Source organism: Vidua macroura, chromosome 25 (genome assembly GCF_024509145.1).
Source record: "Vidua macroura isolate BioBank_ID:100142 chromosome 25, ASM2450914v1, whole genome shotgun sequence".
Classification (NCBI taxonomy): domain Eukaryota; kingdom Metazoa; phylum Chordata; class Aves; order Passeriformes; family Viduidae; genus Vidua; species Vidua macroura.
Window position 1 is genome coordinate 4,690,315 of NC_071595.1, and position 13,910 is coordinate 4,704,224.

General features: G+C 50.5%; 1 protein-coding gene across 2 annotated transcripts in view; it reads right to left on the minus strand.

The window, feature by feature from the left end:
* The window catches only part of FHL3 (four and a half LIM domains 3), a 25,456-nt gene continuing 11,546 nt past the window's right edge, over nucleotides 1-13,910 (minus strand). Inside the window, exons 2-6 of one of the 2 annotated variants that reach the window (XM_053998821.1) lie at nucleotides 4,271-4,455; nucleotides 4,019-4,193; nucleotides 3,215-3,384; nucleotides 2,867-3,053; nucleotides 1-1,926 (exon numbers count right to left, since the gene is read on the minus strand). In XM_053998821.1, the coding sequence (XP_053854796.1) occupies nucleotides 1,775-1,926; nucleotides 2,867-3,053; nucleotides 3,215-3,384; nucleotides 4,019-4,193; nucleotides 4,271-4,426 (840 nt within the window). In that variant the 5' untranslated portion in view covers nucleotides 4,427-4,455 and the 3' untranslated portion in view covers nucleotides 1-1,774. The remainder of the gene's footprint in view (nucleotides 1,927-2,866; nucleotides 3,054-3,214; nucleotides 3,385-4,018; nucleotides 4,194-4,270; nucleotides 4,456-13,910) is intronic. The other variant, XM_053998820.1, reaches the window with a different exon arrangement.

Consider the following 13,910-nt stretch of genomic DNA (forward strand, 5'->3'; position numbering starts at 1 on the left):
TGTCACGAAAATGGTTTATTGTATAAAGCTGTAGGAAATACAGTGGACGCTGAGGTTTAGGACAATTCCTTCTGGAGATGGCTCCAAGCTCCTCTCATAATAGCAAACACACAAACTCTGATTTGCTGTCATCAAAGCTTCCAAACAAGGATTTAACAAGGATCTGAACACAGAGTAATAACACTTCAACATGCATAACATTTTCTGTTCCTAAGTGAAGCCCGGGTGGGGGGCTAGCCCCTTTATCCTGTAGTTGTGTAGAAAATTATGGATATTCATGACAGATGAGTACAAAAGGAAAAAAACACACACAAGAACAGGTTTTCAGAAAAGCATGTGGCTGACTAAGCAGGAAAGCAGAGTTGGCAAAAGTGTCCCAGCAAGACAGAAGCAGAAGGATTTAGAGACAAGGCAGGCATCAGCATCCTACTGGGAGGGGCCTTATTCCAGGGCCAGCTCAGCCATTGGGCAAGGATTGCTCAAGGCCTCGTGAGTCTGAGATGGCTCAAGACACCCTATTTTGCAGTTAGGGCCAATTGGGACCTGGCCAATGCAAAGTCGTCCCCCCTCCACCCCCCAGGTGCCATCTTCGCTTCTTGTTTGGGACCCAGGGAAGGATGAGTGTGGCTCATGAGTGTGGCTGGAAGGAGCCACCGCTCCCTGCCTACCACTGGGGACACAGGTAGCCCTGGAGGAGCATGTTGTGGACATCCTGCTGCCCCCTCAGCTGCTCTCTGTGCTACAGCCCTGTGCTCCTGCAGACCCTCCCAGCAGACCCTCCCAGCAGCTACTAATCACAGGCACAATCTCCCTTCCCTGAATTAATAATCTCTGGTGTTCCCAGTGCTGCTGGCAGCTGGGCTCTGATAGCAGTGCCTGTCTCATGGAGCCTCATGAGAGGGATGGAGAAGGAATAAAGCCCTGAGTGCTCTCAGCCTTCAGCATGGCCTTCTCTAGGGCTCAGCCAGATGCATCTGAGCATCAGCAGGCCAGCACTTCCAGCTCCAGCTCAGCCACTCCAGCCATGGGAGGTCGCAGCACAGGTGGACAGGAATGGGGTAGGTGTGGGTGGGCTGAATGCCCCGTACCTACAAGTGACTTGAACTCCTCATTCACAGCTAAGAGAGCACTGCCATGGAGGTGCTGAGCAAAGGGTCTGGCCTGCAAAGAGTGAGGTGCTACAGAATTCCAGAGGTGGATCCCATCTGACAGGATGCATGCTCTTCTCCTGGCCACACTCCAGCCTGGTGTCCCCAAACCTCTAGAACAGAAGACAGTGCCCTTCACGGCTGAGACAGCTGTGCATATGGGTAAGCTGTGCAAAGCCAGCTGTGACACAGGCCAGCATGGCCAAGCTGCATGGCCCTGAGACACTGCCCTGTGTCACCTAGAGTGAGGGAAGCACATGGAGAAAGAAGAGAGGTCAGCGCCAGCATGCAGATCCAGCAGCCCAGTGCCAAAGCCACTCCTGCCCTTTGCTCAGCTGGGGACCTGGGCTTGTGCCTGGTTAGACTGGAAGCAAAAAGAAAGAGTAAATAATGGGGGGTCTTGAAGCTCCTTTTTCAGCTTTATTTAGCTTTGACTGCACAGACCCATAGCACAGCGCACTCTAGCCTTCAGGAAGGGGGCACAGGAACCCCCTGAACACACTGCAGTTCGGGGTCAGCCCCTATCTCTTGTGCCTCGTGCTCTGCTCCTGCAGTGCTGCCGGGGAGCCTGGCACAAAGGCCCTGAAGGATAGAGGGAGGCCCCGCCCCGCGGTGCCCTCGGGGGCTCATAGGTCGCTGCTGCAGTCCCGGCACAGGATCTCGTCATTATCGGGGATGAAGCCCTTCCCCACCAGCGAGGTGCTGCAGCGGGCGCAGTTGAAGCAGTTGTGGTGCCAGTGACGATCCTCAAAGGAGACGTATTTGCCACCACCAAAACCTGTGGGAGGGACAGAGGGCAATGTCAGAGTCTCTGGGGAAACTGGGATGAGCTTCCTGAACAGACCGAGCCCTGGCCTGCTCATCTCCAGGTCAGGTCTTCACACATGGCACTGGTGGTGGCACCCAAAACACACCCCAGGATCAAATAGATCTGAAATGTGAATCTCCACTCTGGTGGGGGAAAAGCACTAAAATTACTTCAGAGCAGACTTTGCAGGGTTGACATACTTGGATCAGAATCACGATTTTCTCGCCTAGGAGGAGCAGGGAGAGAAGCTGCACCATTACAGTGAATGAAGTCAGACAGAACTACTCAAATCCTGGGAAGAGCCATCCTGCCAGCAGCTCAGGCCCAGGCTCCTGCAGAGGTTCCACAGGAGCTTCCTTTCTCTGCTGGCAGTTGTTGGACTGGTGAGCTGTGAGCCTCTTCTCCCCAGGGCTGCAACAAACTCATAAGGACCAGAGGGGAAGTGGGTGCCTGGGAGCTGTCCTCAGCCAGAATCATCCTCTGAGTCACCAGCTGATTCACAGCTTCTCCTGCCTTCCAAGCAGCAAGAACCTGGGAGTTGGAAGGGGGAAGGCCATGTGGGGGAGAGGAGGAAGGAAGTCAGAACCTTAGGGGCTCTGCAGAAGAGGATCCCTTACTTCCCTTGCCTTAGGCAGGTACAGCAGGTCCAGACCCCCCTGCACCAGATGCTGCTGTAGGTTTTCCCTGTCTATGAACAACCTTTTCACAGGACATGACAATCAGTATCAAAAAACGCAAGCTAGAGACATGAGATCATGCTTTGAGGGGTCACTTTGGAGCCTTTACCTGTGGGTAGAGGGAATTCCTCCCACAAGACGCAGTTCACCACTGTGAGAGACGCAGACAAAGGGACAGAAGTAGCCCCAGGAACACTGCATCATGGGGCTCCTCAGAGAGCTGTTCTGCTCACCTGTGATGGGCTTTGTGCAGGCGCTGCACTTCTTGGCATAGAGGTTCCCAAAGCACTTGATGCAGTATGGGTTGTCATCCTGGGAGGTGAACTGCTGCCCAGCCAAGGGGGTCTTGCAGCCCATGCACACAAAGCACTCCTTGTGCCACGGTTCATCCCGGTAGGTCACTCCTCCCTTGGTGAGGGTCTGCAGGAAGACAGCACGTGCTGGTGACACACAGGCAAAGGGAAATAGCCCAGCCGGGGTGATGGCACCTGAATCTTCCTCTGCTAGAGCTCAGGCAGGAGCAGGGAGTTCCCTGTCCCTGCATCAGAGCTGGGGGCTCTGGGCTGTCAGGCCACACGTACCTTTTTGCATCGAGTGCAGCGAGGAGCGAACTTGCTCTCATAACAGGGGACACAGTAATAATCCTTCTTGTCTGGGATGAAGGACCGTGACCCAATGGGCTGCTGGCAGCTGCTGCAGATAAAGCAATGCTCGTGCCAGGTCTGTCCATTGTATTCCAGCTTACGGGAGCCTGCAAAGAGAGCCCTGCAATGACAGAAGGGAGCAGCATGCACGCACACAGGGACGTGGGGGGCTGGGTAGGATGAGCTGGTGTGGTCCTGCACACCTGGCTCTATGCTTCCACTCCTCATGGCAGCTCAGGACCATGGAGCTGGAGAGGGGACTTCAGGCCCACAGCACAGCCACAAGAGGAGGGCTGCAGGAACATGTCCCCAGCACTGGCACAAAGCAGAGATGCCTGACGTAACCTATGTCTGAAGATGGTGCCAAAATAGCCAAGTAAAGACACACACGCCTTTGCCTCAGGCCTTCTCCAGAGACACTCGCACATCTTCAGTCATTCTGTCTCTTCTTGTCAGCACACAGCAGAAAATGCCCAGGAAACCCTTTGTTATCTCTTCCCTCATTCACTTTCCCATGAAAAAGGGGAACAGATAGATAGGGCTGCTGTGGTGATCACAGCTTGTCCAGTAGTGGTGTCTTGCTGGAGAAGCAAAGGACACAGCCCTCTCCATGCAGTGACAGAAGGGCAGGAAAACAGAGACCCAACTCTCTTCCATGCTGCTCTCATGCTGGACCTGCAGCCCCAATTGACACCAAGGGACCAGGAACAAACTGCAACGCTTGAGTCCGCCTCCTCCTACCTGGCATGACGGTCTTCTCACAGGCGATACATTTGGAGGAGAACTCGCTGCAGTAGCAGTCGTTGCACAGCAGCTCCTTGCCCTGGCAGGTGAACGGCTCATCAGCCAGAGAGCGGTCGCAGCGGAAGCAACGGAAGCAGTGCTCATGGTAATGGTGGTCCTCGTAGTACAGCTCCTGGAAGTACAGCCAGCATGAGCAGGGGACCAAAGGCCTTGGGAACTGGCCTGCTTGTCTGCAGGGCCTCTACTCACCCTGCAGTCGTGGCCGATCAGCTCCTTGCACTCGTCGCAGGTGTTGGCGAAGTGCGCGTCGTAGCAGGGGATGCAGTATGGGCCATTGTCCATCTGGATGTACTTGCGCCCATACAGGGACTCCTTGCAGTTGTCACAGTCGAAGCACTCTGTCATGGTGCCGGTCTGAGGCCCTCCTTCACCTGCTGAGATCAGGGCAGGTGTGGGTCAGTATCAGCTCAGGCTGTCCGAGGTGTCCCTGCGCAACCCTGCCACCTCCAGGGACCAGAGTCCCTGCACTGAGCCAACAGCTGCTGTCAGCACAGGGTACAGACCCACGCTGTGCCCCTGCTCTGGGGCTGCATGCACTGCCCTAAGAGCCTGCAGACATCAGGGCCTTCAGGCTCATACTCCAGTTCACAGCTGGAGAACTTTGGCACCACTCAGGAAACATGGACATGTCAGCATGCAGCTAAGCTCCTCACTCTTTGCTACCATCCTGGAAAGTGAAGTATAAAATAAAAAGGGAGAAATTTCCTGCATTAAAAGTTTTGGTTTGTCACCAAAACCATGCACATGCCACGTGGTTGTGTGTCCACTGTGATGTCTGAGAGCCAGGCACCCTAAGGGAGATCTGTGCCCAGTTGCCCTTCAGAGACCCACGCTCAGCCCTCCGTGGTCCATAGCAGGGCTCCTCACTATGGCTGAAAGCTCTGCCTGAGGGGCTGCTAGCAGCTCAAACCCTGAAACTTCTCCAGAGGTTTAAAGCAGCTGCTCCATAGGGAAGCAGGAATCAGGCATTCTGCTCTTGTGCCTTGGCTCTGGAGCCTTTCCCAGCAAACTGCTCTGCATGTGTTGCTCCAACTATAAACACTCTCCAGGGAGAAGCTATAGGGGCAGATGGGTGTTCCACAAGCACCTGTTGGGGCTTGGCATGAAGGAGACCTGACATCTCTCCCTCACAGACAACAGGTTTGTGGAGCTATTTTGCTTTCTTTGGAGCATTAACTCCAGAATAAGACTATCTTCCTCCTGTTTAGTTCAGCCTGGATATTCCTAAACATGGAGTTTTCCACTTGCAAAATCACACCCTTCTTTAACCTGGGCTGCTGTCAAGTGTAGACAAGCCCACTGAGTTACAAGGGATCTGTCAGCTGCAGAGCACCTCCACTGCCGAGTTCTGCATGAACCCACCCACTTCGCAAAAAGCAATTACAGCTCAATCTGCAGTTAAACATTTAATGGTCAGGGAGCTCCCTACCAGCCCCTGCACCCCCTCCCCACAGCCAGCTGTAGGTTGGGAGGAAGCCTCCAGGGCAGGAGCTGATCCAGACAGCTCTGACTCACAGCCCAGAGCTCCCCAGGGCTATTCTTGGCCAAGCCAAACAGCTCCCAGCTGTTGTCAAGCCTGGTATGTGCTGATAGGACTGATGGAGAATAAATCCAGTGCTCCCACATGGCTACGTGACCAACTGAGGGGGAACAAAGTTCCTTTTCAGACACTTGTTACCAGCTGCCACCCAGGCCACTGCCCGCTCCGTGCCCTCCAGCGTGGCAGGCCAGCGTGTGTGGCTGTGGCTGTGGGAGCAGCTCCAGGGTCTGTCCCTGCCAGCAGCACGGGCTGGGGCCAGTGCTCCACCAAGCCTCTCCCAAAGCTCCAACCAGCAGCCCTGTGTGCTGCCTGCAGAACAAGGCAATGCCCAGTCTGTTGCTGGACACAAGGCAGGCACATGGTGGTTTGCTGCAAGGTGCTGAACTGCACCTGCTGCTCCAGCTTGTGTTGGCCCCACAGTGTCCCTCCGCTCTGGGGCACCCCCGAGGTGCTCCCGTGACTGGGCAGCAGCTCCCCTGACCCCCACACAGCTCCTGGCTGCTTCTCACCCACTGTGCCTTCTCTGCCACCCCACTTGCCTTTGCTCCCAGAAGCTACCTGGAACTTTTCTCTCTGACAAAGAATTAAATGAAATTTCCAACTCTCTTTCCCCTCCTTCCAGCCCTGGTGAAGGGAACTTTCCAAGGTGTATCTGTAGTGAGAGGACCTGTAATGAGCACTCCTGCTCATTAGAGGCTAAGGCACCGCCAGAGCAGGGAACTTCCATGTTTTTCAATGGGCTGCACTTTAGCTCTGTGGTCCAGTAACACAGGCTCAGAGGACATCAGAAAACACAAAGGAAGAAAAAATTAATGAAGAAGGCTTGGATTTTACCAGTGATGAGGAATAAGCCTCCTGAGCACCACTACCCTGATGTTGTCAGAAGAGAAAGCGAAAAACAAATCCCTCCAGGAATGATATACCAAGGAGGACCCTAAAGCAGTGGGCCAGGCTTGCCTCTGCTTCGAGCAGTTTTTCCCCAAGTGAAAAACTTTTCAAGCTGAGTGCTGCTCCCCAGGCTGGAGGTGCAGCAGAGCCAGGCCCGGGAGCCTCATGTGGCCAAGGCTGCACACAGGAACAGACTTCGTGCTGCCTTTTCAAGGGAATAAGAACAGGCCCAGGAAGTTTGCTCAGGGTTATTTATGTTAGATAAGCTGTTTGCTCCCTTTGTTCTGCTCTCAGAGCTGGGCAGGGGCGTCAAAGCCCAGGCAGCACCAAAGCAAACGCAGCATCTTCGTCCCTGAGATGTGGTACTGTGAGACTGAACATTCTTGGAAGAGGAAAGTGGGACAAAAGAAATGGAGTAAAAGAAATAGTAGAAAAGCCCATAATTCTTACTGTGATTTTAATTATGAACCTGGGAATTGCCTTCCTTATGAAGCACACAGTTAGAGTTTTAAAATGCATTAAAAACCCCTTTAATTGAGGCTCAGACATAGAAGGTACAATATAGGCAATCGCTCTTGTGCCACTGAGCATGTGCTCATCCTTTGCACCACCCTGTAAACATCAGCTGTGTGTTGAGTGTGCTGGGCTGATGTCAGGAACGCCTTCAAATGCTAACCAAGGTGTTGCCCTATAATGATGGGATTGCAGTTGCAAATACAGTGTTTGTGCATTGCCAGATGGCTCTGGTCTGGGGGGACAAGGCTTGCTGAAGCAGGTCCCTTGTACAGGGTGATAGTGGAGCTGGAGGTGGGATATTGCTCAGCTGTCTCGATAGCTGTTGGAGGGCAAAAATAAACACAGATATATGCCTGCCAGCTGCCTCCTCTTTCCCTCTGAAAGATGTAGTTGTGCTCATGGAGCAAAGGAAGTTCAGTTCCTCTCCTGTGCCCATGAACAAGTGAACAAACAGCTTTAGGAACAAGAGCTCCACTCACAAACAACATTCAAAGTGCTCCTCGATGCAAATGTGATCAGAGCTCAGAATAGCCTCATGTATGGAAAAGGTCAGCAATTTGTCAAGGAAGCACAGCAAAGTCCACTTTCTAATTAGAGAGTAACATGCACCCAACACCACCCTGGTGTCATTGTCTGAAGCCATGGCTTAGCAACAGCCCCAGGAGATCATAGTAATAATTTTAGCACCAATAAACCAGGGATTTGTTATGCAAAGGAGGCAACACAGACAGAATACAGCCACACAATCACTGAAGAGAACTCCTTAGGTGTGGAGTCTCATGTGTGTGGTGAACCTATAACTCCATGTAACTTCACACCAGTTTGTTTGTTGTCAGCTCACAACCAGCTGCTCCACAGAGTCACCCTAGAGTAATCCATGGGGCTATTCCTAGGGAAACACTTAATCTTTCCAGAACATAGGAAAAGACCTGCTTTTGACTGTCTGTCAGGTCCCTGCCTATTCTCGCCTCCCCACGGCTGTCTGAGCATAAATATAAGCAATTGCAGTTCACACCTAAACAGACACACAGAAGAGAAAGCACCACCTCACTGGGGCAGGCAAATATTCCCCATATAAGGATGAAACTGTCCAGGGACATGGCTTTGAAAGACAGTCCCCAAAGCACTCCAAGGTCAGCAGAGGAGAAGAACACTTTTTGTTCCTGCTAGCTTTCCAGAACCATTATGGGTCCTGGAATCTGCATTAAATTGTTCCTGCCTGCTGCCGACCCTAAAAGGCAAACCAGCTGCTTGCTTCGAGGAGCAGCTCCAGCCCCTCCGTTATGCTGGGAGTGCTTTCATTTCACATTTCCTGACACCGCTTCTGGGGATCTGCACAGGGTCACTGTGCACCCTGGCCCTGGCCCAGCTCCCTGCGGTGCTGTGGGGGTTTCTCCACACTCATGCTGCTGCCTACCTGTGCCCCATCACTCTGCTCCCAAACCCACCAGCACTGCTGCAGACCTGGTGCATGCCTGGGGCTGTCAGAGGAGAGCTTGAGGCAGCTGGGGAGAGGTCCTAGGGCTCCCTCAGGGTGACCCAGCCTGCATGGGGCACCCTTGGGAGCAGAGTTGCATCAGACCTTCACCTGCCTGCTTGCAGCTCCAGTGAGTCACTTCCTGCCCTCAGCTCTCGCCTCCAAGCTGCCCTCCAGCCTCAGCCTTCCCCAGGACAGCTCTGAAATCTTAAGTAGGAAGGAGGGCTCCAGCATGGCAAGGAGTACATTCTTTGCAGGGACCATCAGGACAAACACAGGCCTCACACGGCAGCTTCCCCATCACCAGCACAACCAGAGGATGCTGCAGGTCATTTCTCCAACACACAGGGAAAGTTTGGTTCTTAGAGTCAGCCTCAGAGGCAGGAGATAAGCAGATCAGCTGGGTTGTATGGCCACAGCCTCCCTGCACCACTGGGGTGTTGTGCTCATGCATGTGCATACACTGAGCTCTGCTGAGCAAGCTGCACCTCAGCCTTTCCCCCAAGCGCGGGCAGGACACCCTCCTGCCCAGAACTGTCACGGGCTGCTCCAGGCTATGCAACAGATTGAGTAAAATGGCTGGCAGTACGGTAAAGAAACACCCTGCATTTCAAATAAAATAACTTGCTGTCAGCAAGGTAAGCGGCTTCCTGAAAATGCCCACAACTTTGTGAGGAAGAAGCAGCAGAATCCATTAAAACCGAAGTAGCAGAATCTGACAAGCCACAAGACCTAAACTGTTGCATGACTTTAATACAGTCTAAGAACGACAAAATAAGGATTTCCCATTGTTCAGAAGGGATCTTTGAGTTGCCCCATCCAAAGAACAAAGCCATATCACAGACTCCTCCTGGCAGCTCTGCATATAGATAAAGGACAGTGCCAAAACCACACCTATCCCATAAATGTCTGATTGTACTCTTAAACAGAATACAATCAGTAAGAAAATCACACCTGCCTCCAGCCCCCAGCCTGCCCAGAGGTACCTGCAGGAAACTGTGACAGAGCCATCACACCTGGTCCAAGGTGAGCAAGGGCAAGCTGCCACCACTGCTGTGCTGGGTCCGTGAGGTACCAGCAGCACTGGCAGAGGCACAAGAGACAATTCAGCCCTTGCTTTGGACTTTCTTTAAGGAAAGCTAATTCTACCAGGGTCTGAGAAAGGAGCTGAAGAGTCCCTACTATGCAACCATAAATATAAGAAAAAAAGGAAAGGGAGGAAATGACTTTGCCTTTGCCAATGAATAAAAGAGGGAATAATTTCAGAGTTAAAAAATTTATTACTAAGCATCTATAGGGGTTAACTAACTATTTTAGGTTCTGAACAAAATCTTGGTCTTTCAGAGGTGTAGCTAACAGCAGTAAAACTATTTGGGAGCACTCAGAGCAGGCAGCCTATGTTATTTTGCTGACATTAAATTGGAATGTTTGCTCAAGAGATCAACTGTTAATCTTATTCAAAATGAGCACAAAGTAAGCAAATTCTGTGCACTCAACAGGAAGTCAGGAATTGAAGTCATTTGGGCACTTTGGACCCATCACATTCAAGCAGACCAACAGATGGAAGAAGTCTGAGAGCAGAGGAGCAAGATAGGAACACACCAGAAACTTCTGGCCAGCTCAACACAGACCATTCTGTCAGGCAGTTAAGAAACTCATGGCTTAAAACCATGCCAGGAGAGATTCTGGCTTGTCTCTGAGGAGGCTGCAGAGAACAGAGCGACTCCTCGTGACAAGTACCTTTCCTGCCATGTGCCAGTGACAAGCAGGGGACACTGGCAGCCGGGCACAGCTACCACTGAGGCAGGGGGGTTGGCTGAGGGCAGCAGCTGCACACATGGTCATGGTGGCCATAAGAGGAAGAAAGATGCTGAAGTCAAGTTTCAGGGAATGTGACTGATCACAGGAGCTTTGGTGTGATCAGAGGAGCAAGAGCTGCAGTCCGGGGAAAGGGCTGCTCCTGTCAGTTCTTAAAAAGGAGCAAGGGACAGGTGTGCAATTACTCCCAATAAGCATGTTGTGAGCGTGCTACAATCTAGCATTGAAAATTTAATTTTGGACTGAATTGGTTTATGCCCATGTAACCCACAGCCATATCAATGCCTCACTGCTTATCCAATTTAACAATCCGAGGATTCCTAGCAATCGCGTTTTCAAGATCTCTTTGCCCCACAAAATAAAGGTCATATGCAGTACAACAGAATTCAAACATGAAAGCGTGACAGGAAATGACTAACTGCACACTGAGGCCAACGTACCTTCATCTTGGATCAGCTCAGCACACAAGAATCTTGCAACTCAAACAGACATCACAGCCTATATGCAGAAAAAAATAATCTGACTGCTCTGGTTGCTAGTTCTTGGGGCCTGTGCATCTCAATGTAGATATTACTGCAAAATAATGCAATTCTGCTCTATTTCCCTGAAGTGCTCTCACAACTGAATCCTTACACTGTAGTTTGCACTTTTCCTTCCCTTAGAGACAGCTCTTTTTACATTGAGGATGAAGCCATTCTTATTTCTGAGTTGATACATAATTTAAGTTAGTATTTACAAAGCTTTTTGCAGTCCTTAATAAAAGATCCTTACGAGATCACACCTCTGTTTTGCCCAAAAAGGCAATCAAGGGACTGCCTCAAGCACTGGACACAGCCCTAATGATAGTGTTTTTTGCTCACGTGCTGAAAACCAACCTGAGCCCAGTCCCCTATTCCCTATCTCCCCAGCAAGCCTGAAAGCTCTTGCTGATTAAGGCTCTTGCTCAGCTTCACGTTTCTTTTCAATAAACAAAGCAACTTTGACTTCCAGTAGCAGGAAAAGACACATATCCCAGACACGCTTTATTTAATGCATGCCTATTAAAGGGCAAAGTGAAATTTTTCACCAAATTTGGTCAAAATACTACCTCTTCCGATTTGATTCTTTGCCTCTCAAACACAAGTATTTGCAGTTGGTTTCTCGCATATAAGCAGATCTATTGATGGAGAGAGGTAATGTGCATCTGAGCCCTGGCAGTTTTGTGCCTTTTGGGGCTCTCCAACATCCGCAGAGGGAAGAGAAAGCCAGGAAGGTGACAGGAGACACTTGTGCACTCCCTCTCTGCCACAGATCCCTAAGGCCTCCCCACCTGTGCTGGCTCTTAGCCCAAGGAACACGGACAGTCTCCCTCTAAAGTGCTTTTTACAGCTGCTGGTGTCCCTTTCAAGCAAAGGCAATGCCAGCCCTGCAGCACGAAGCATGCGAGCAGCTTCTAAATCTGGGGGAGAACTGAGTCCTGGCAAAAGACAAATTGTCTCATGTTACCACCCCGGGAACGGCTTGACGGTTCTCCGAAACAAAAACTAGGATCATTTGTTGCCCGGGAGATGCTGTGTGTGCCAGCTGCAGCCCTCCCGAAACAGGGCAGCGCTCTCAAGGGCAGCACAGGCGGGGAAAGGGGACAGATGGGATGGCTGAGAGGGGAAGAGAACACCTCCTAGTCACTGCCTTGCCAGGGTAGAAGTGAAACAAGTTTCCTTCTGTGACTGAAGACTTCTCTGCCAGGTGATCTGGTCAGCACGTGTCATTTACTTTCATGATACAGAGCTGGTTATCTTCAAACCATTCTCACTGACACCTTTAAAATTACTCTTAAGTACTGCAAAATTTAAATAATAGAAGCCATCAGTCGCAATTGTCACGTATTTTGCATAACATCTCTACAAAATAACTCCTTGCAAGTGCCAAAGGAAATTTGCAAGATGCAACATGCGCTCCTGTTTCTGCTGTGCAGAGATAATCTTTGGTGGCACCCAGGAAAGGGAAAACTGTGCCACATCCAAAAGACTATGTGGAAACAGCTATTGTAAGAGACACAAATGCCCACTAAATGTATGAAAGCCTTTATATCACGCAGCTACACATGGAGTTTCCAACCCCATGCCCCTGTCCACTGGACATGTGTATCTCGGAACTGGAGCTGCTGCTGGCAGGCAGCTCAGTAAACATGTGGACTGCCTAAAAACTCAGAAAGAGAGGAAAAGCTGTTCCTTTACAGAAAAAAAAAAAAAAATCCAACATGAACAGACAAGAAGTAACAACATCAAGAGTCCTTGATCCAGGTCCGTGGCTCCGTCACAGAACCTCATTCTCTGATTCCCATCTGAGATTTACAAGGCAACCTACATGAAGCACATCTCTCAGAAGTTAAAAAGGATCAGAAAGAACAGAATTTTCACTAACAGAGGCTCCTCTCTTGGCAACTTTCAGCTGAAGACCAAGAAGAGCTGCTGTCTCAGCCCTTGAAGCAGCAGATGTGAAGCAATGCCTCGTTTCTTTGCTGCAGGGAAGGTGCTCCACACTCATTGATGCTGATGGAAGCAGAAGCAACGTGCATTCTGACTACTGGGAAAAAGTTCCCTAAGCTGTTCACATGCTTAAGCAACCCGAGGATCAGGGGCTTCACTGCAATGCCAACAACCCTCCCTCTGTTCTGGAGCTGATCAGAACAGAAGTGCTCCATTTACAAGCGATTTGTCCCAAACTGGCAAACCCTGGAAATAAAAGCTCAGCCCAATTCCATTACCTTGCATTGCTGGAAGCAGTGGAGCAGCAGGGACCCAGCTGTGCCAGGGTGCTCCTCCAGCCCCTCACCTCACAGTCAGCTACAGCAGGTGCCACCAGCCAGACACTCTCACGAGTAAATCATCACTTCACTAGCAAACACTCAAGTGCTTGTCCAGCAACAAAAGCACTCACATTATAAACCAAGGGTGACATCAGCACAGGGATTGTGTTTCCTACAGGGGTTTAAATGTCATTACTTGTGACTAGAAATTGGACACTTGCAATAAAAGTTACTCTAAATTTTCACAAGAGACGTGATTCCAGTTTTGTGTAGACATATTTCACTTCCAAAGCCTTTTTATTGCTCAATGTCATGATGACAGAAAAAAAAAAAAAAACCAAAAGAGAAGAAGCAAAACTCCTAACATAAAGTGAAAAACTCATGAACATAATTATCAGCCTGACTTACCAAGTCAAGTGCTAACAAGGTGAGCAGCAGAACCTGGATTGTCACTTGAAAGGGGCAGTGTGGCTCAAACAGCCTGATCTACTCATTATTCAAGGTCTCTGCATTGCCCTCTTCCATTCTTATTCAAAGTTCTGCTCTACATCTTCTTCTAAAATTAAAACTCAAAGCTATCAAGGACCTGAAAGCATTATTTAATCATCCTGTAGTTATTGCTGTTTCACACAGCAGGAAGCACAACACAATCTGTGCACCTTTACCAACCTGACGTGCAGTTATGATTTCCCACACTCAGCTCTGGGCTCTCCAAAAGCAACACATCCAACACTTCTACACACGCACACTGGGCCAGATTTAATCTTTCTGTGAGTTACATGGTGTTTGCTCAGGGTTGAGA